The sequence below is a fragment of the Mastigoproctus giganteus genome, chromosome 12 (genome assembly GCF_048544385.1).
Source record: "Mastigoproctus giganteus isolate SK-2022 chromosome 12, ASM4854438v1, whole genome shotgun sequence".
Lineage (NCBI taxonomy): Eukaryota > Metazoa > Arthropoda > Arachnida > Uropygi > Thelyphonidae > Mastigoproctus > Mastigoproctus giganteus.
Genome location: NC_143586.1, coordinates 55157177 through 55180487, shown reverse-complemented (window position 1 = coordinate 55180487; position 23311 = coordinate 55157177). Strand labels below are relative to the sequence as shown.

The 23311-nt window shown below is 36.3% G+C and overlaps 1 protein-coding gene across 3 annotated transcripts in view; it reads right to left on the bottom strand.

The window, feature by feature from the left end:
* Positions 1–23311, bottom strand: part of LOC150077077 (uncharacterized) — a 134661-nt gene that overhangs the window by 96290 nt on the left and 15060 nt on the right. For all 3 annotated transcript variants that reach the window (XR_016547674.1, XM_090386029.1, XM_090386030.1), the window contains exon 2: positions 12252–12443. Coding sequence is in view for 2 of the 3 variants with exons in the window: in XM_090386029.1 (XP_090242155.1) it covers positions 12252–12383 (132 nt within the window). In the remaining variant the exon portion in view is untranslated. The remainder of the gene's footprint in view (positions 1–12251; positions 12444–23311) is intronic.

Genomic DNA, 23311 nt, shown 5'->3' with positions numbered 1-23311 from the left:
ACATATAATGATACTGGTTTTAATGACACAGTAGCTGACAGCATTTAAGCATTACACATGAATTTGCTTTTAATAATAATTGGGTGTCATTAAAAGCATTATTATACGAGTATTATTGTATTTTTATTTGTATGCTTTATTGTGTATTGTATTTTTGTAGTTTTATTTGTATGTTTTTACATCCTGAAGTGTTTATACAAACAACTTGATCTTTTGTACTTGACAAACATGTCAATAATTTCAATAATTTAAAAAAAAAAAAAAAAAAAAAGACTATTATAAGAACATATCTTTCTTTATAATGTGAGAATACAAGGGCAGTTCAAAAAAAGATTTGTATTCACCCAGAAGTAGTTGTGACAGAAAGATGAATTTATTATTTTTTGTTTGTTTTTGTTTGATACCTTGAAATCTGTATAGCACCACACAAATTTTGGTTACAATCTAACAATGCATTTCTTTCTTTCCACCTACCTGAATAAAGTAAAGTATCACAATGGATAAAGTGGAATACAGATCAGTGATTCAGTTCCTCTTTCTGCAAAGGATAACACACAAAACAATCCACAAGGATATGATTGCCATTTATGGAGAAGACTGCCTGTGTTACAGTTTGCTGCACATTGGTATAAACAATTCAAATTTGGAAGAACATCAGTGCATGATGAAGAAATCCCAAGATTCCAGCACCATTTCTGTTACTGCTGTAACAGAAGAGTGTTGCAAAAATTGAGGCCCTGGAAAATCATGGAAGGTTGCCGTATTAGCATCAAAGAACTTGCTGCAGAGTTCCAAATTAGTGTACGTTCTGTGGAGAACATCATCCATTAACAGTTGCACGTGAGTAAAGTGTCTGCTAGATGGATTCCCTCCTTACCAGAAGAAGGAAAGGGCACAATGTGCACACGAAATGTTGATGTGCCAGGAAAAGCAAGGGGAGTTTTATCATGGCTAATCACCATGGATGAAACTTGGATCAATCATTCTTCTTCTTCTTTGTCCTCACCTTCTTCCCACGTTCATATGGGATCGGCATTCCCTTCCTTAATTCTCTTCCTCCATTCCTTTCTAACCAGGGCTTCCTTTCTCCTCCATCCTCTCTCTTTCAAATCCTCTGCCACCTTGTCCTTCCATCTCAGCTTAGGTCTCCCCCTCTTCCTCATCACCTCCAGCTTTTCACACTTCTTCCCTACATACTCCTCACTTCTTCGTTCCACATGACCAAGCCACCTCAACCTAGATTCCTGTATTTTTTTGCTCAGAAGCCCACCTTAACCATACCTCTAATGTAGATATTTCTTAACCTGTCCTTCCTCATCACACCACACATCCATCTTAGCATCCTCATCTCCGCCACTTCCATCTTCTTCTCCTGGGCCCTTGTAATCACCCATGTCTCAGCACTGTACATCAATGTGGGTCTAACCACAGTTTTATACACTCTTCCCTTCATTCTACAATTAACTTTCTTATCACACAGGACCCCACTCATCTTTCTCCAGTTCAGCCATCCACATTGCACTCTGTGCTGTATTTCTGCACTCAATCCTCCATCCCTCTCAACGTTCGATCCCAGATACTTAAATTTCGAAACAGATGGTAGCTTTTCCTCCTGCAGTTTTATAGAACTCTCAACTTCTCCATTCAATACCATATATTCTGTCTTTGTTCTACTTATCCTCATGCCTCTATCTTCCAACGCCTTCCTCCGTTCCTCCAATTTCTTCTCTGCCTTTGCTTGGGATGATTCGCACAGTACAATATCATCCGCGAACAGCATACTCTATGGTGCTCTACTCTTCACTTCTCTCACCAACACATCCATTACCAGATCAAACAGATATGGGCTGAGAGCTGATCCCTGGTGCAGTTCAACTTCTACAGAGAACCCCTCAGTCATACTTACACTGCTCTTAACCTGAGTCACCGCTCCCTCGTACATATCCTTCACAAGCCTTACATACTTTTCCGATGTACCCTTCTCCCTCATACATCTCCATACCTCTTGTCTGGGCACTCTATCATATGCTTTTTCCAGGTCTATAAACACCATGTGCAACTCTACTTGCATCTCCCTGTATCTTTCCATCACCTGCCTTAAAGCAAAGACTGCATCTGTTGCTCCTCTTCCCGGCATGAAACCAAACTGTTCCTCTCCTATTTCCGTCTCCTGCCTTAACCTTCCTTCCACAATTCTTTCCCAGATCTTCATCGAATAAGACATTAACTTTATTCCCCTGTAGTTCCTACATTCCTGCACATCACCCTTTCCTTTAAAGATTGGCACAAGTGTACTTTCCCTCCTCTCCTGCTGCCACAGTTTTTTCATCAATCATTATGATCTCAAAACTAAACAAAAGTCAAAACAATGGAAGCATGCAGAATCACCCACCCCAAAAAAATGCAAAGGTGCACAAACAAATGCTGGCAAGATGATGTTTTCAGTTTTTTTGGATCAGCATGGTGTAAAATAGATTACCTTCAAGAGGGCTTTACTGTGACAGCAAAGTATTATTCCAACCTCCTCATAAAGCTATGTGCTGCTATAAAAGCAAAAAGAGACAGGGAAAGCTGTCAAATGTGTTCTCCTGCTCCACAATAATGCCCTTATGCATTCCTTGCATGCTGCAGTAAGGTGTGCCCACAAATGTGAGTTTGAAATATTGGTGCATCCTGCTTATTCCCCCAACCTTGCACCCTTGGATTTCTTCCTTTTTCCTGCCCTAAAGTCCTTTCTTCATGGGAAAACACTTTGCTGCTGATAATGTGTTGATTTTCTCAGCTGAGTCATGGATTGAAGGATAGTTAGAGAACGTCTACAAAACTTCTGCAGAAGTCTATTGAGAGGTGGCAAAAATGTGTCATTTTGTCTGGTGACTATGCTGAAAAAATGTAATACATGGTGTTTTTCAACCTTCTGTCACAACTACTTCTGGGCAAATACAAATCTTTTTTGAACCCCCTTCGTATAAAGAAATCAGCTGTTTAATGTATTACTATTTTTTTTTTTAATATTGATAATTTGTTATGTTATACACTGAGTGACCAATGTACTATGACCACCTACCTAATATTGTATTGGGCCACTGTTTGCGAAGATAACAGCTGCTATTCGTCTAGGCAGTGACTCCACTAGATGTCTGAAAACATCTGTAGGGATCTGCAGCCATGCTGCCTGCAAGACTTTCCACAGTGTTAGAACAGATGACGGTTGAGTATTCAAATGCCTCACTTCCCATTCCAAAACGTCCCACAGATTGGATTGAAGTCGGACGAATGTGAAGGCCAATCAAGATGGGTTATATCTTCACTGTGTTCCTCGAACTACTTGTGCACAGTGTGGGCCTGATGATGTGGCGAATTATCATCTTTTATAAGATCCTCTTTCAGTACAGAAAAAATGCAACATTGCAGGGTGCACAACACTTCTTGCTAGCAAAACATGCCTCATATTAAGCAACCACTGCCATCTGCCTGGAGAGTGAGCACCATGGACCCATAGTGCATGTTGCTAGCACCACATATGAAGGTTCCGTTGGTGTGTTGCACCAGGTATTTGGACTCATCCGACCAGCACACTCATTTCCAGTCCTCCGACATCCAACCAGTGTGTTGTTGACACCACAGCCACCGTCAACGATGATCAGCGGTGAAGAGGAGGTGTCTCCTGGGTCATCTGATGTGGAACCTTATATGTCAATGTGCAGCACATCGTAATTTGGGATATTGTTCTTCCATTCCCCATACTGTATTGCAATGACCCATTTCATACCGTTTATTTTTGTATGTATGTATGTATGTATGTATATATATATATATATATATATATATATATATATATATATATATATATATATACACACACACACACAGACATGCCATTTCCGATATGAAAGCACCCAATGCACTGGCTCCAACAATCAGTACCGTATCCAGGTATCGTCGTAAGTGGGGCATGATGACCAAGTTTTTGAATGTTTTTTAGATAAACGTAGGAACACTTATATGCATGGTTAAGGAGGGCATATGTCCCCTCTGCTTCCCCCTGAATATGCCCCTGCCAACATGTCATTTGAAACTCCATGATGTCTTTACTGCATCCCATAACTACTACTTTATCACTTTAACTTGCACGACCAGATGCAAATTACCACTACTTTAGCATGCAAAGCTGTTCAGCTTTTCATATTGTAAGCTATGTGGCATAGTCCATTACTAATGGGTTGGTCATAATTCGGTAATCACTGAATGTGTATGTGTGTATATATATATACATATAGGCAGTTCTCGCTTTACGAGTTCTCGGGTTTACGAGTTTTTATTCCCCAAGTATAAAGTATCAACGAAATCGAAAATATAAACATTAATTGCAAAAAATGAATGTTAAACATTCATAAATAACGCATTTCAAACCACATGCATAGCTATACAATACAGTGTACACAGCTTTACAATATCAATCCATTACAGAGACACCATCGTATCATTAAAATATCGTAATGTGAACCCAATAACATTGTTTTTTGGTAATTCGTTTCAGGATCTCAGAAGTTGAAATTTTCGCTGTATAACTAAATGACATTTTTATACAGCGCTGTATAACGCTGTATAAAAATGTCATTTTTAAGGTTACGAGCATGACCTTAAGGCCATATAAAAGGTCGTGAGCGTGGTTTGTAAATTGTATTAGTTACCAATTCAAATCACTTTCTCTTTTTTTTTGTTTTTTGGTAGTTGTTGGCGCATAGGCTTCTGTGGCCATAATGCACCTCCCAAGGTTTTTGCAGTACTTTGATCCAAGCCAGAGACGGGAATTGAACCCGCGACCTTTGGGTTGCCAGGCAGGCACTTTACCCACCCGGCTAGCCCAGTCGGCTCAAATCAGTAAAATGCATACACTTTCGTCATTATCATATGTTCCCTTATAAGAATCAATTTTAAACGCTTTTGTGATATATTTCTAAAGCACATTTCTGGAGGTCACAACCATAAAAAAATAAAAACAATTTGCACTTTCCGGTTTATTGGGTTTTTCTGTTACTGCAAGCAATTATAAATGGGTAGTAAACTCGATCTTCTTGCATTTGCAAAAATACCAATTGCTGGAATTGTGTGGGTTTTTACCTTATTATGGTGAAATGTGTTTGCCCTTTACTGAAATCTTCAATCGTATAAAAAACATAAATAAATGTTCAGAACCTTCTCTTCATTCCTTTTTTTTAAGCTTCATAAACTTTTTACTCCATGCGAATCATGTTAGTTGCAATTTGTGTGTGCCATTAAAAAATGCTTATGCATGGAATTGTGAAATTTATAATTAAAAGAGATTATCTTGGAAACAAATGCCTCTTGAAAAATTTCTGAAGAAGACAACTCCTTGTGAAACAAACCAATGAGTGCCGAGCCAATAATGAGTGATCAACAAGGGTGCATTTAGTCGATGATGATCAAGAATAAATATTCTTTAACATTTGTAAGTCAAAAAAGCACTTCCTAATTCATTTCACAAATATACGTGGTCTCAATTATAATCTCCACGATGTCCATTTCCACCTGCAGTCTGCCAAACCCCATGTACTTTTTCTGACAGAATCTCATTTATCGGTTGATTCAACTACTGCTCATCTCAGATGCCCAAATTATTCGCTGTATGATTCCTTTCACCTCAAAGGTGGTACTTGTGCATATGTCCATTCTGATATTCCCTGTCAGAGACTTGGCAATTTGGAATCTTCTCTCTTTGATCTTCTCTGGCTTAAAATCTCTCTACCTTGTTGTGTTAAATTCATCTGTTGTCTCTACCGTTCAACCAACTCCACTAATCACTTGGAGCTCTTTGACTTCCTCTCTTTGCAACTTGACTTTCTCCAGTCCAACTTTCCTAACAGTGAGGTAATTTTCCTCGGTGATTTTAATGTTCACAACTCCAGCTGGCTTCCGTTTTCTAGTCACACCAACCCAGCAGGTCGAGATGCTGAGGCTTTTGCAATTACTAATGACCTAGCACAGATTGTTAATTTACCTACAAGAATACCGGACAATCCTAATCATACAGCCAATACGCTTGATCTTTTTCTCACAAACAATACTTCTAAGTACACAGTTGAAGATAGAGGTCCTTTAGGCACTTCAGATCACAACTTGGTGATTGTCTCTTCTGCAATAGAACCCTTATCTCGTGGCTATTCCTAACCTCGTGTTGTTTGGCATTACAAGAATGCAAAATGGGATGATCTGCGAGATTTCTTTTCTTCTTTTCCTTGGTTGGATTACTGTTTCAAAACTTCTGATGTCAACGTTTGCTCAGATCGTTTCAGTGAAATTATTCTTGCAGGAATGGAATCCTTTATCCCACACTCCACTTTAAAATCTCATTCTTTATCTAAACCTTGGTTTTCCAATAAATGTGCTAAGGTTGTTCAGGAGAAGAATGTTTGCATATCGTAATTGGCTTGTTTCTAATTCTTCAGTTTCATCTTGTGCCTACACCAAAGCTCGCAACAATTGTAAAGCAGTTATTAATCAGTCCAAACTAGAGTATGAACAGGCTAAGAGTAGAAAACTTGCTTCTTGCCCTAATGGTAGCTGAGCATTCTGGACTCTTGACAAAGCTATTGGCCGCAACTTTTGCCCATCTCTGCTCCCACCTCTGTCCAAACCAGATGGTTCTGTTGTCACTTCAGCCAAGGATAAAGCTGACCTGCTAGCATCCCATTTTTCTTCCAACTCATGTATTAATGATCTTGGTAAAACACCTCCCACCATTCCCAACACGCTCCATTCAATGCATCCTGTGGTCTTCCGTCAAAACGATGTCACAAAGATTTTGACAAATCTTGATGCTAAGAAAGCTCCATGTCTCAATGGTATTTCTCCACTTGTTCTCAAAACCTGTGCTCCAAAACCTTGCCGCCTTTTTTCACTTTCTTATTCCAAAGGTGTTTTTCCTTCTGCTTGGAAATTTGCTCATATCCAGCCAGTTCCTAAAAAGGGTGACAAATCCCTCCCATCCAATTATCGTCCCATTGCAATTACTTCTACTCTTTCTAAAGTAATGGAGAAATCAATTAACCGCCAACTCTTAAACTACCTAGATACCTTCCGTCTGATCAACGATCACCAGTATGGATTCCATCAGTGTCGATCCACTGGTGATATTCTGGCTTATGTTACCCATTTAAGGACTAATTCAATGGAAAGGTTCGGTGAAACACAAGTAGTTGCTCTTGACATCTCAAAGGCTTTTGATCGTGTTTGGCATAAAGGTCTTCTAAACAAGCTTCCATCTTATGGTTTGCCAACTGTTTTTAGTAATTGGTTATCCAGTTTTCTCTCTAATCGCTCACTGAGGGTGATGGTAGATGGCTCTCTGTCTTCTAACTTCTCCACTAATGCCGGTGTCCCCCAAGGTTCAGTTCTTTCCCCCACGCTTTTCCTCTTGTATATTAATGACCTTCTTCCATTGACTGGAAATCCTATCCATAGTTTTGCCGATGATAGCACATTGCATTCCACTTTCCATTTTAAGAAACCTTGTCCTGCTCAATCAACTTCAATTTTTCGAAAATCTGCTACCAATTCCTTAAATGCCGATCTTCAGGTAATTCTCCAGTGGGGCAAAGACAACTTAGTTGATTTCAACCGTTCTAAAACTCAGTCTTGTCTTATATCTCGCAAAAAGGATTCTTCTGCTCCTATGCTTATCTTTAGTGACACTCCGCTTTCTAGGCAAAATAATATATCTCTTTTGGGGATTATCCTGACTTCTAATCTCTCTTGGCACAAGCACATTACAAATATTGCTTCCTCTGCATCTAAAAAACTTGGCTTTCTCTTTCGCTCTCGGCATTACTTTTCTTCCAAACAGCTGCTCACTCTGTATAAATCGCAAATCCGCCCTGTGATGGAATATTGTTCCCACATCTGGGGTGGTGCCCCCAAAACCTCTCTCAGGCTTCTTGATTCCATTCAGAAGAGGGCAGTTTGGTTAATTAATGATTCATCTCTAACAGAGTCTCTCTACTCACTTTCTCATAGATGTACTGTTTCTGCTGCATGCCTCTTCTACAGATACTTCCATGGGCACTGTTCTTCTGAATTGGCTTCTATAATTCCCGCTCTCTCTTTCAAAACAGTCTGAACATTTGCCGCCACCAGCCAACATCCATTTACTGCCAACTTGAAACCCACAGAACCAACTTTTCATCTTCCTCATTTATTCATTCAATTGCTGTTTTCTGGAACAATCTTCCTTCATACGTATTTCCTGAAAATTACAATCTACAGAAGTTCAAGTCCAATGTCAACAAATATCTTCTTTCGTCTTCTCAACCTCCAACCCAAGCTGTTGTTTGTTTGTTTGTTTGTTATTTGGTTTTTAGGAGCATTAGCAACTAAGGCCATATTGCTTCGGGAATATGCGGTGGTCATTCCCTGACCTTTCCGCATCCTCCGTATTTGGTGGTGACTGGTTCGAACCCCGGTCTAATCAAGAAGCGTGTGCTACGCACTGCTGCTCCTTCCCACCTGGCTATGGAGGCGCCTTCCATCCCAAGCACGGTACTGAGTAATACAGGTTCTAATACCTCTCGTGTTTGGGGTTCACATAAAAAATAAAATAATAATTTCTCTATTATTATAATTTGCTTGATTTTACAGGCTAAGACCTGGACCCATCTTGTGAGTTATGATTCCCAGTTAATCCAAATATAAATGTTCTTAACTATTCCTTCTTTAACCTTTTTTTTTTCTTTGGATAAATCAATTATTGTTTAAACAAACTAATTAGCTAATTAATTTCATTGTTGAGAACGTAACCCCTATTTTTTAACCTTATGTCTATGTGAAATAAATTTCCGCTTTACAAGTGCATGCTAGAAACGAATTAACTCGTAAAGTCGAGAAAAACTGTATATATAAAAAACTCACTGCAGGGCACTTATTGGATTTTTCTTTTACTGACTCTGTTTTATTCTGGAAACTTCTTTTTAATTTAGTCTCATCAAGGCATTTTGAGTGTTTTTAGATAGACCTAGGAACACTTATATGCATGGTTAAAGTGGGCATATGCCCCTCTGCTCTCCCCTGAATGTGCCCCTGCCAACAGTCATGCCCTTTTGAAACTCCATGTCTTTACTGCATCCCATAACTACTACTTCATCACTTTGACTTGCACGATCAGATGCAAATTACCACTACTCTAGTGTGCAAAGCTTGTAATCTTTTCTGTTTAATATTATCTATGCCTACTTACCATAATATCTAACACCTGGACCCATCTTGTGAGTTATGATTCCCAGTTAATCCAAATATAAATGTTCTTAACTATTCCTTCTTTAACCTTATTTTTTTTTACTATCTGATTCTTATTTTTGTCTTGCAGTCTTTTAGAGCAATCTGAGAAAAAGCAAAGTGCCTTACTATCCTTTACCTACATTTTTATCATTTATTTAACATCTGCTAACCTGTGCCTCCTTTTATCTCAGTTTTGCCCAATACATTGAAAGCTGTTATTATTGTATACATTTGATTTAATGTTTGCTACCTATTGGGCTAGCTGTGTTTCTATTAGAAACTGTTAAATTTAATTTAAAATATGGATAACCTGTAGTCTATCTACTAGCCGAGCTACAATAAGTAAAACAATCGAAATGGACAGCTTTGCCAATTATGGTTTAGGTATACTGAATGGTGCTAGCCTCTAAAACATGCCATTCGATGTATTCTCTTTATAATTAGTAGTTTGTATCTTGTTTACATTTGTATATAAATTCTTTATTAATTTTGATAGTATTAACCAGAGCTGTAATGCTCAATATGTTCTGCGTTGATATCAATATTTGTAAAATAAAAAGAGAAGTTTACCTCAATATAATATGTAGAACACTTCCGTATGATACTCTCCAGCAATTAAAATGAAAAAATCGCAAATGTTACATTACAGTAAAAAATAAAAAATAATTAAAACTTAATTGAACACAATTAAAAATAATTTCATTTTATTAATTAAATATAATTTTAAATTAAAAATAATTTAATTTAACTGAATTTTAATTATTTTTTATTTTTTACTGTAATGTAAGATTTGCAATTTTTTCGTTGTAATTGCTGGAGAGTATCATATGGAAGTGTTCTGTGTATTATATTGAGGTAAACGTCTCTTATTATTTTACAAATATTTATTAATTTTGATAATTTTCTCCTCGGGGCAAATGCGCTTGTCTTTGACTAAAGTACATATATCTGACAGTTCGGCTTATTAGCTAAATTTTTTTGCTAAAAAGCCAAAAAGGGAAAATATGCACACTTCTAATATCAATCATTAGTTAATTGCAGACAATTAAACCTGTATTGAACTTACATAAGAGGGAATTGGATAAATATACAGTAAACTTCCATTATAACACTAATATTTTTAATGCTCTTTATTTCTTTATGGCCCTCTGGTCAATCCTATTAAGTGGCAATTTATTAATATCTATAGTGCTCATATTTACACTGAGTTTTGTTTTTTTTTTTAAGTCCCAAGAAGGAATAAACTTGGATATAAATCCTTCCTCTTGATTTTCAGTTTTGGGAGAGATGATAGAAACTAAATCCTAGGGATTGTTTATGGCACAGTTGTTTACTTCATAGAAATGATTTCTGGTGAAGGTTGTATTTGTTTATTTTATATTTAACTCAAGGCACTGAGGGCAAATGCCATTCTACAATTCAGTATATAGCCATTCTTCATTACAGTTTCATGCTCTCCTCAGTCAGCTTTTTTTTTAATTCAACATTGTTGAATTAAAAAAAAGTTGAACCCTTGTTGAACTTAAACATGGCATCAATAAATTTCATTAATAATAGCATTATTATTATTTTATTATTATAAATACTACATTTATCACGTTTACAATACTTGAAATATGTTTAGTTTAATTTAATAAAATCTCTTAAAAAAATTTCAATTCTTTTTAATAGCATGCATAAAAAGGTTGTTATTATGGAGGCTTAATGGCACATAAGCTGCTAAGGCTATAATGTACCTAATAAATAAAAAGATTGTAGGTACTGAAAAAAGCAAGTGTAGTACATTACATACACTTTTCAACTTGCATATTAACCGTTACTTCATAAACACTGAAAACAAATTTAAAAATCAACGTTATCTACCAAAATATCGATGATATCTGAAAAACATGCCCCAAATTGGGAGTTCTGCTTACAGTGCTCTTTAGCATTGGTCCTCTTAAAAGCACTATAAAAGGAGTTTACTGTATATAGTGAACCTATTTGAGTTAGAAGGATACACAACAGTTGTGGGAATCCATTAAGGGTACTCAGTAGTTTCCACTTATTTAAAATATACATTAATGACTTACTGTAGGGTTTGAGGGACTTGATGTATGCTAATCCTTTAATCATGTACAACTAACTTGTAAGCTACACGTAACCAAGGAACTGGCAAAGACACCATAACATGATACTTATTCTTATGCTATAAATTCTTAACTGAATGAAATTATCAATAAATAATATTATGGTATATTGTGTGATTTTAATCTGTATACCTGCAAATTTTTACTTTCAAATAATAGATTTGAAGATAACTCATAAATACTACAAATTCATTCTATTGTTACAAATGGCAGGTAAACATATGGCAGGCAAAAGCATGTTGGCTGTCATACATATAGAGTGTTTCAATTAAAATCATATTTTTATAATATTAATATGGTATTTTAACATGGTGTTTCAATTAATATAGTATTTTTGTAATATTTCAATGCGATAATTATGGTTGCTTTTTGTGCTCCTATCTGCTATAAACCAGTAAACTTCCAGTAACTTACTGTAGAGAGTGGCCTGCTTGACATCCTTACTATTCTGATTTTTGTTAAAATTATTTTAGAACATTAACCATTAAATTCTAAGTAGTCCACAGCCACTTTTCTTTCTCTTCATCCACTATTAAAAAACTGCTATATACAGACAGTTTAATTTGAACCTAAAGCAAAAAAGGATTAGCAAAGAAGAATTTCCCTTGTTTATCTATAATTGGAATCAATAACAATATGTGGCTATAAAACAGTCCCAAATGTCATTCATAAATTAGGGATATTTAGGAATGATAAACTGCCAAAAAGATAAAGAAAAGCAATTATATTATAATTACTAACATATTTAAGTTATCTAACAAGGTATTTATATTACGATTAACATTTGATTTTAATGAAGTTTAGTTACATATCAATGATAAAATTTACCCTGGACCCATTAACATCAGCTTGTCTCACTGGAGAGCCTGATGATATTGATAAATGACTAATAGATGAAGTAATGCCATCTTGACCACTTGATAACGATTCTAAAGAAGCACTCTGAGATATCAAGTCCATTTTCTACAGCAGAAGCATTTAACTGGTGAATAACTTTTCTGAAGAGGGCATAATAATAATCTGTAAGAACAAACAAAAAACTTTCAACTTAGTCAGTAAAGAAACCACATGATACACCTATTTGACTTTAAAAAGTGATTTTTTTAGAAAATCTTTTTTCCCTTTAAAATTTGTGATATCAAAAATTAAATGCATAATTCAATTTAACTGAAACAAAAAAAAATCTATATTGTTTAATTTTAAATCTATTTAAAAAAGTATCAGATTAAGGTCAATTTTCAAGTTTAATTTCAAGATGAATTAAAGCAACAATTATGAGTTAATACTAAAAGAATCATAATATGCCATTATTTTATTTCCCAATGCAATATTTTCAGATTCCAAGATAATTTCATGTTGCTATCTATCTTCTTTACTTATAGTCACTTTCTCTTGCATTTTTTTATGTGCATAATTATAACTCGTGTCACCACCCAAAGAGTAAATTACACATAAATACAAGAACTGGCTTTGCTATAATGGTTCTGCATTTGGATTGCTTTCACATCACAGTGGCAAACTGCATCACTTGTGAATTTTGCAAATAATGTGTTTTGCACTGCATTATGGGTTGCAGAAATGTTCAAAATGCATTTGTTAGAAAGGATATATATCTCTATGAATGAAATCCGATAAAAAGACTCCACCTGATATATCTAATTGCCATAAATATCTTCCCAAAGGATAAAATGTGTAATTAATGGAAATATGAGAAAATATGCTAATGGAAATTATGACAATCAAACATACATTTTACTGCAATTATGTGTACGAACTGAAATGACAAGTTAATGTAACAGTATTATGTACTGTAAATCAGCAAAATAAGTCCTCAATATATTGTTGTTCCTCCTTGAGCCGCAATTACAGCCTTGCAACGATCTGGCATAGAGTTAACTTCTGGATATACAGTTGCCCAATTTCATGGTGCCACACCCTTACAATGCTCTCCTGCAGCTGAATTTTACTTGTTGGCTTCTTCTGAGCAATTTTAGATGATATTATGTACCAGCAATTTTCAATAGGGTTCAAATCTGGACTGTTGCCAGGCCAGTCCAACGATGTAATGCCAGCATTTCTGAGGTATGACTGCACCTTAAGAGAGAAAAACAAGATAAAACATTGGTGAAAGTATGTTTTAAGCCTTGTGAGACAAGAAGACAAACTCATCATTAAATCTAAATAGTATAAAACTTACCAATTTTGCTGTGTGGCAAGGTGCTGAGTCCTGTTGAAAAATGCAGCTTTGGACATCTGCGTGGTGATTCCTAATAACAGGTTTCAGGCACTCCTCCAAGATATCAGTGTAGGTTTCTGTATTCACCGTTCCATTAATAAACTTAATTCACCCCACCCCTCTGCTTGTTATGCATCCCCAGACCATCTGACTGGCGGGGAACTTTACAGCCAGTGTTATTGAGTCAGGATGGTCTGCCTCCAATTTTTGTCTTCTGACATATTGCTTCCCATCCGAGCCATGCAGGTTGAATTTTGATTCGTCAGAAAAGATTACGGTGTCCCATTGCTCTTTTGTCCATGAAACATGCATTTTAGCCCAAGCAAGTTGCTTCTTCCTCATTTGTTGGGTCAACATAGGCTTCTTCTTGGGCTGATAGGCATGCAAACCACATTCTGAAAGCCATATTTGGATAGTTCGTGCGCTTGTTTCAACACCAGAGGATATCTTAAAGTCCAGTTTTAGATCAGGAGCACTAGCATGGTGATTACGAAGGCATAGCATTTCAAATATAGATATTGGGAAGGTGTAGTCACTCTCTTATGGCATGATCCAGGTCTTCTTTTCACATCACCAGTTTCACACTTTAATTTCAGCAACCGGGATGCTGTTGACTGGTGGCAGCATAGCATGCATAGAAAGCCCTTCCTGGGATAGAGCAACAACTACACCTTTTTTTATTGGTGTCAGCTGAACGTGTGGAGCCATGCTTACACCTCCACAAAACAGGATACTAATGAGCGTGTATACTCTTCCAACGCCATATTTATAGAACCAGCTAATGCAATACCTTGCAATTACTGTCTGATGCAATAGAAGCGTTATCTGACACGATATCCTATCCTTTGCAACAAACAAAATGACTGTTATCAAAAAATATCTTATACATTTCACTACAAATGTTACTTTTTTTATGGTGATGCAGTTTTTTTGTCTGCCACTGTAGCTTATAAACAAATACACTAACTAGAATTTCAAACTTAGTAACATACAGAAATAGTCTCAAATTGGATATCAGTATCCCCAAAGAGACTGAAGGATTGGTTCATTAGAGTCACAAGAAAAAATCTTTGTACGCCAATTAAAGTTTATTTTTTTACAATACCTATAATGTAAAGAGAAAAAAAAATTACAAATTACAGGTCTTACACGGTACTTTAAAAAAACATCTGTGCTTATGTTATGTCACTAATTTTTATTACTAGCTTAACTGAAGAAACACTTAATAATACATCATCATCTACAAATAATTTATTTTTGTTGCACTATTTTTAAAACAACCATTTACAAGAATCAGTATGTCCATTATGATTTTCACGTATTTCTTTTTGTTCTGTAATAAGTCAAAGTAAAGAACAAAATCCCAGTAAACTTGCTATTTAAAAACAAACAAAAATAAATTATTAATAAGGTATGTCCAATAGCAATATACAAGATGCGGCTATTAAATAATAAAACTAGATGTGCAGCACCAAAACATCAAGTGCCACTTATGAAACAAAGGCACAACAGTTGACCTGGAACTTTTCCCTAGTTGTCTGCCAAGTCATGTACCAACACACTCAATTGCTCTGCAGTGAGACAGGTTTTCATTACCTTGTGTTTTTTCAGTTTGCTGGAATATGACAAACAAAATAATCAAACGACGACTCAACCTAAATTTTTTAACAAAACTAAAGAAAACACCAACTGAAAGTTATGAGTTGTTATATCAAGTTTATGGGGATGATTGTTAAGAGCTCACATGTTTGAATGGCATAAAAGATTTTTAGAAGGAAGAGAGAATGTGGAAGATTATGAATAACCAGGCCATCCGGTATCCATGAAAACTAGTGAAAATATGTAAAGAGTAAAGACACTGATTAGAAGTGATCATCATTTGAGCATTAGAATGGTTGCATCAGAACTCAATATGGATAAAGAAACAGACAAATTTTAACTGAAAATTTAGGCATGAGAAGTGTGCATCAAGATGGTTCCAAAAATTTTGAACAAAGATCAAAGAATAAGACTAACTCTGTGAAGATGTTTTTAAAAAAACTGAAGAAGATCCAGACTTTCTGGGGACTATGATTACTTGCTATGAAAGTTGACTGTTCCAGTATGACACAGAAACTAAAAGACAGTCAATGCAATGAAAGACAAAACAATCCCTCAGACCAAAAAAAAAAGGAAGAATGTCAAATTCAAAGATAAAAACCATGGTTCTTGTTTCTTTGATATTAAAAGAATTATTATTAGTAATGGCTGCATGGTGCAAGAAAGCCTATGGCTTATGCTGCACCAGCCAAAAAAAAAAAAAAAAAAAACGCTGAATAAAACAATGACAAAAAAATAAAAATAATAATAAATAATAATAATAATTAATAAAAGAAAAGGAAATTAAACCTATCATCCTATACGTTTCCCTCACCCGAAGGTATCATCCAGATGACCTTTGAATTTCCCCAACCTGTCAGCCTCTACTACCCACGTAGGCAACTTATTCCAGTAATTTATAACTTGCTGGCTAAAATAAAACTTCCTGCAGTCCAATCTAAACATCTCCCCCCATAACTTGAATTTATGTCCCCTAGTTCTAGTATGCATCATTTATAATCTTGAAAATTTCATCCTCATTCATTTTACTTATGCCTCTCAGAGCCTTTAACACCTCAACCAAATCTCCTCTAAGGTGTCTAGTTTCCAAACTCTGCAACCCACATATTCGAAGTCTTTCTTCATAAGGACGCCCTTTTGCTGATCTCACCAGGTGAGTTACTCATCTTTGCACCCTTTCAAGAAGCTTGATGCCATCAAGAAGCTTTGCATCCTTTCAAGAAGCTCGGTGTGGTCTCCATACTTGAACACAGTATTCAAAGTGTGGTCTAACAAAAGCCTTATATAATGGGATTATCACGTCCCTATATCTACTTGCAAAAGTTCGATAGATCATCGATAGGGCACCATGGGCCTTCCTTGCTACCTGTTTACAATGCTCAGAGAATTTCATGTCTGACCGTATTGTAACACCCAAGTCCCTTTCCTCCAGTACCGGGTTTAGTTGAACTCCACCAAGTGAATAAGTTATTTTGGGATTACTGTTTCCCAGGTGTAATACCTTACACTTTGTTGGATTAAAGCATAGCTGCCATTTTTCTGACCATTCCTGAAGCCTATCTAAGACTCTCTGAAGAAGTTCAGCTTGACAGTGATCATTAACAACTCTACCAATTTTAACATCATCTGCAAATTTAGACATCATGCCCTCTATCCCTTCATCAATGTTGTTTATGAAAATTAAAAACAACAGTGGTCCTAATGCTGATCCTTGGGGAACCCCACTTCTTACATCAACCCAATCTGAGGAATAGCCATTTATCACAACCCTCTGCCTCCTGCTCTGAAGCCATCCTGCTATCCATCTAAGGATTTTCCCAGTGATTCCAACCTGTTCCAGCTTAAAAAGCAACTGCTTGTGTGGGACTGAGTCAAAAGCTTTGCTAAAATCTATATATAAACAATGTCGAAATTATTCCCTAAATCCAGCTCATGAGTGACCCTTTCAAAATAGCAATCCAGATTTGTTAAACATGATTTTCCCTTTACAAAACCATGCTGAGTATCCTTGAGAATTTCAATTCAATCCAAATGATCCTGAATTCCACCCTTGATCATTGCCTCCATGATTTACCCTACCACTGAAGTCAGACTGACAGGTCAATAATTTCCCACTTCACTCTTAGAACTACCCTTATGTATGGGAGATACATTGGCACTTTTCCAATCCAACAGAATCTCCCAAGTCTAGTGATGCTCGCATAATTAGCCTCAATGGTTCAGTGCATCCACTTGCCACCTCCCTTAAGATTATAGGGTATATTCCATCAACTCCTGGAGCCTTACTGGCCTGTAGGCTCGAAAGTTTTTTCTTTAATAATCCTGCAAAATTTCGATATCGTTAATTACATATTTTTCAACTTTGCTCCTACAATTTCCCATTGCCACAAAAGGTTTTTCATCTGTAAATATCAATGCAAAATAACTGTTGAGATCATCTGCAACGGCAGCTGGTGTATTTAATACAATCCCCTTTACCTTACGTAAAGGTCTGATCTGGTTTGTCCTGCTCTTCTTAGCATTTATATATGTGAAGAATTCCTTATTCCCCCCCCCCCCTTTGTTCTGTTTGCTAGCAATTTCTCATAAACTGCCTTTGCCTGTCGAACCTTTTCTGTGGCTCTATTACAGATCATCTTGTAGCTGTTATAGGCTTCAGTACTTTTTATTGCTCTGTAACCTTTCCATGCCACCTTTTTCTGCTCAAGTAATGTGGCAACTTCACTATTCATCCAACTTGGAACCCCCCTCGTGGAGTATTTTTTTAATGGTAAATACGCATTCAAAGCGTCTGTGATTACTGTTTTAAAAGCATACCACAGTTCAATTGTATTCGTTCTCTGTGCAATATCTACCCAGTTAATAGAGGCTATGTAGTACTTTAAAGCATCGTAATTTCCTTTTCTGAAATTATATCCCATTCCTTTGCCTTTTACTACTGCTGCCTCTCTCTTCATCATCCACCGTAGAACTCCATGATCACTTCCTGCTACCGGTTCCTCTACTGCCAGCCCTGTTATGTCATCTGATTCATGGGTGATGATGAGGTCTAGGATATTCTTTTCTCTAGTACTTTCCCCTGACATGTTGATACAAATAAGTCATCTAGTTGATTTAAAAATTTTGTTACCCATGTCGAGTTACCTTTCCATTTACTCCAATAAATTAGAGGCAAATTGAAATCACCCATAATAAGGCATTGACGCTTACGTGCCCATTCCATTTGCATGTAGAGGCTTTCATCATAATCTTCACAATCACCTGGTCTGTAGATTACTCCTACTCGCATTATACCTTTGTTTCCAACTATCTCACACCATACAGATTCTATACTAGCACGTGAAACATCTGAATTCAAGAACACTATCGTCACACTCAGGCTGCTTCTGATAAGAAGCATTACCCCACCATCCCTTCTATCTACCCTATCCTTCCTAAATACATTATACAAACTCATCATCCCCTATTTCCGGGTGGCACCACGTTTCTGTAAGCCCTATTATGTCTGTGTTACTTGTTTTAACCAGCAGTTTGAATTCACTCATTTTATTGACAACACTTTTAACATTACTATATAAACAATTAAGACTTACTGTTCTTGTATATTTAACAACCCTAACACAACCCTTGAAGTTTTTTAGGCTCTCTTCCCTGACATTAGCTACCCGCTCACTTGAAACGTTTCTGCCCCCAGAACATCTAGATAATATGTCCAGTTGGGGTAACAGATTAGAACTCTTGAGGTATGTGCAAGAGTTACTTTGACCAATATTATCAGATAAATGCGTGTCAGTATTACCCACATCCCCCCCCCTAACTAGCAGTTTCCCTGAACCTTTAAGGTATCCTCAATAATACTGGCAAAAACGTTTGCACCACCTTTGTTTAAGTGTATTCCATCTCAACAAAACAAATTCATTCTACTTACAAGTGTGGGCCAAGCTGATAGAAATTTCCCCCCAAAGGACTTGCAGAGTCCTTCAAGTCTTGAGTTAATCCACAAGACTATTAACATATAATCCCTCCTATTGTGTCTGGGCAGAATTGCAGACACATAGACATTGTGGCCTAGCTCACGGCATTTCCTCAGCATGGTCCTGTATTTTTCCAACAAATCGTCAGATCGGGTACATTTAATGTCATTAGTCCCCACATGAATAATAATATTCTCTTTACCTCCCTTAAAATCTGACAATTTGTTGGTGACATCAATAATAGTTGCTCCTGGGAGACATACCCTGGTTCTACTCCACCTATCCTTGTTACAAAAAGAATTCCCCATTTCCCTGACAATAGTCTCCTAACAAAACAAAGTCCTTTTGAACCAGAGTAATTTGCACTCGGTTTTTCTGTTTTGAGGCCCGAATCGGGAGTGCATCACTTGATAAGATTGCTGGAGTCTCGAGCCCCTGATGGGCTCCCAGGTGCATTATTCTCGAGGGTAAGCACCCGTTTTTTCAGTGACTCAAATTATTCCATCAGCACACCAAATTGTAATTTAAGATCGGTGCACTCCTTACATCGATTACAAAGAAAAGAATCCCTGTGTGATCTATGATTAGTCACCAAGTCGACCTTGGAAAACATTCCACAGGTTCCGCAAGGGATTAAATCATGACTCACTCGTAAATCGCCATCAGCTATTTCCATGTGAGTCACGATAACCTGTGACATGTTTAAGGCAGATCTTGTAATTACCATTATAAAATTAGCTAAATATCAATGAAAATTAACTTTAAAAAATGATATGTATAATATTATAAAAATCAAACTGTTACAGGAAAACCTATAACAAAATAATCCAACAATATACTATGGCAGAATACGTCCCACCAAATCAGACTGTCAATCAAACACACAACATTGAACTTCTGACAACACAGCATGAAAAAATTTAAAGGGATCTGAACTGTGGAAGGATGGTTGGATGCTCCCATCAAGACAATGCTCCAGCACACAATGCATTCTCAGTTCACCAGTTTATGGCCAAAAAACAAATCTCCACATGTGAATATGGCCTCCCAAAAAAGTCAAGGGCCAGACCTAGCCCGTATGACTATTTTTCTCCTCCCTAAACTGAAAAGTGTACTTAAAGGAATCCATTTTTAATCCACTGAAGACATTCAGAAAAAAAAAAAAAAACAGTGTTAAAATGGCTTACAGAAGATAACTTCAGGGGCTCACATCTGGTGAGTAGGGGCTTAGCAAACCCAGGGTCCTGAGCTGGATATCATCATCCTTCTCTTTCTTGGTGATTCCCCTCTCTCTCTCTCTCTCTCTCTCTCTCTCTCTCTCTCTCTCTCTCTCTCTCTCTCTCTCTCTCTCTCAGGAAACTTGGGAAATTTTTTTGGCTGGTGCAGCTTAAGCCTCAAGCTTCCTTGCATCATATGGCTAATAATAACAATAACTTCCAGAAATGTTTCTATACTTGGAAGAAATGTATGGAACAGTGTGTGCAAACCCAAAGCAATGATTTTGAAGGGGATAACTTGTAAAGTACAAAAGATTTCATTATATTTGTTTTATTGCAACAGTCTTATTATTTAATACCCACACCTTGCATATAAAGAGTGGTATCAGTAACACTTTTTTGTAATCTCAGTATTGCTGTTAATAAAAATTGTACACAATATGTACAGAACATGGGGCTGTAACTAATATATGATGTACTAGAAAGATAAATTTTCATAGGTATATCACATATACTGTACCAAACTTCAATCAATGAGGATAAATTCATGGTAGCATATATGAGGAGTTGGAATTTTGCATTTTCCATCTAGGTTATAACTGTGCCTAGGTTATGACTTAGACATAACTGTGAGTGTTTTCATAGTCAAGTAACATTAACTACTGCAATTAGCAATAAAACAAATTTACACTTAGTGTAGTTAATTGAAGCTCTTTATTTAATAACACCAAATTACAACAGGATATATGAACCTAATCCCTTTACCTACAGCTACATCATTGAGAAAATACTGAGAAAATTTCTTTTAAATAATCAGTTTGTCAAGCAGCTGCATGAACAAACTTGGACTGGTTGGTTAATTGTTCAGGGAGAATTTCTAATCCTCTCCTGACTACATTGGTCAGGTGCACAAGTTCATATGGTTTATTGGGTATTATGTTTGTACAAGTGTGTGTTTACAAGTCAAACTGCATGTTGCACAGGTCAAAAAACCCAAAATTATTCAAGGGAATAAAACACTTCTTCCACTACCCAAGATTGGCTAATAGTTCCAACTGAAGAGGCCTTTAAGACCTAACATACTTGAATTTTCCAATGGGTGGACAGTAATAAGTAATTTTAACAATCTTTTTTATATTTCATAGTATGGAAATGAATGCTGCATGAGAAATAAACAAAACTTTATCAGCACAAAACTTATTGGAACTCATTCAGTAAGAAGAAGGGTCGAATTAACTTGGGTGATTTTATGTCACTGAAATACTTCTGAATTCTGTTCAGAAATTATTTGGTGTGTTCAGTATTTAACTAAGATTTTCATTCATTTAAAAAAAAGAAAAACTACTGATACAATAAAAATCAACTACCTTGCTGAGGATTAATTATGGAAGCCATTCAAGTAGGAAGAAACTGTCTCAGTGTTTCTAGTAGAAGCCAGTCTGTGTTAAATTAACTTCAAGGTAATTGTTTACATTTATAACAACATTATCTAGAAGGTCAAGCCATCTCAAGATCTTAGCCTACTTACTTGCTTAAAGTTTGCTCTGCTAATCTCAATTCTTACAAATTGAATAACTATTTACCAACCTGAAGTTTATTTTCTGCTGCAATCCTCATGGTTAAAGAGTAAAGTTGATCTTCCATGTTGACTGACTGAGTAAACTTTCTGATTGTTAAGACTTGTTTGGTAATAGGAGAGATTGCATTGCCAAGTGGAGAATGAATATTTAGAAATAGTTAGAATAAATCAATCAGTTAATATTTTGAAGTTATACACAAAATACATGGTTATTTTGTGAATAATTGTAACTGTTTCTTTTTCAAATATAAGAATGATCAGTGGATAGAATGTTTTTTTTTTCTATTATTACGATCAGTACTGAATGAAATGTGAAATCCTCAGGAAGCTTTCTTAAAAAACCACAGAAGTTATTTTTAATATTTAGTGAAGTAGTAAAAGAAAGGCTTATAACCTTTGTTATAAGCCTTTCTTTTACTACTTACTTATACCATTTATTATTTATCATTAAGTTTAAACAAAAAAAAAATTTTAAGTAGGCTGGCACACCCTACCTACACCTTCCCCCAAGACCTTGTAAATAATAAATATTTCATTTAGCATTTTTGATGGACTGATTGAGGCAAAGGTACATAGTAGTCAATTACCTTTACTATATCATACAGTACAGTCAGTTCTGCTATGATGTGCATTTTCGGAATGCAAATTTGCTCCAACACGACTGATATATTAGGGAACAATATGAGTATAATGCGATTTTCGCACTGGCTCATGTACAATTTCATTTGTGAGTAACACCAGGTGAATGAAAAACTTGGCACTAAGCTGAAAGTAGCAACCTGTGCAGCAATACATACAAGTTTACGAAGCTTAAAAAATGTGTGAGAGCTATATTTCCCATTTACTGTACATAGTTGTATTGGTCAGAGATACACTGTTGTCTTTCACTGTATTCACAAGATAACATGATATTGTGTGCCTCCATAGCCAGGTGGGAAGGAGCAGCAGTGCGTAGCACACGCTTCTTGATTAGACCGGGGTTCGAGCCTGTCACCACCAAATACGGAGGATGCGGAAAGGTCAGGGAATGACCACCGCATATCCCGGAGCAATATGGCCTTAGTTGCTAATGCTCCTAAAAACCAAATAACTAACTAACATGATATTGTAGGCCAACTCGTGTTTTCAGGAGCTCACATTTTTCTGTTCAAACAGAAATTTCATGAGGTGTGATAGCGTGAGCAGAGCAGCACATTAGAGGAGGTCACTACCATAAAACAATGAAAAAATTTGCAGTTCCCAGTTTATTGGGCTTTTCTGTTAATGCAATCTAATTATAAAAG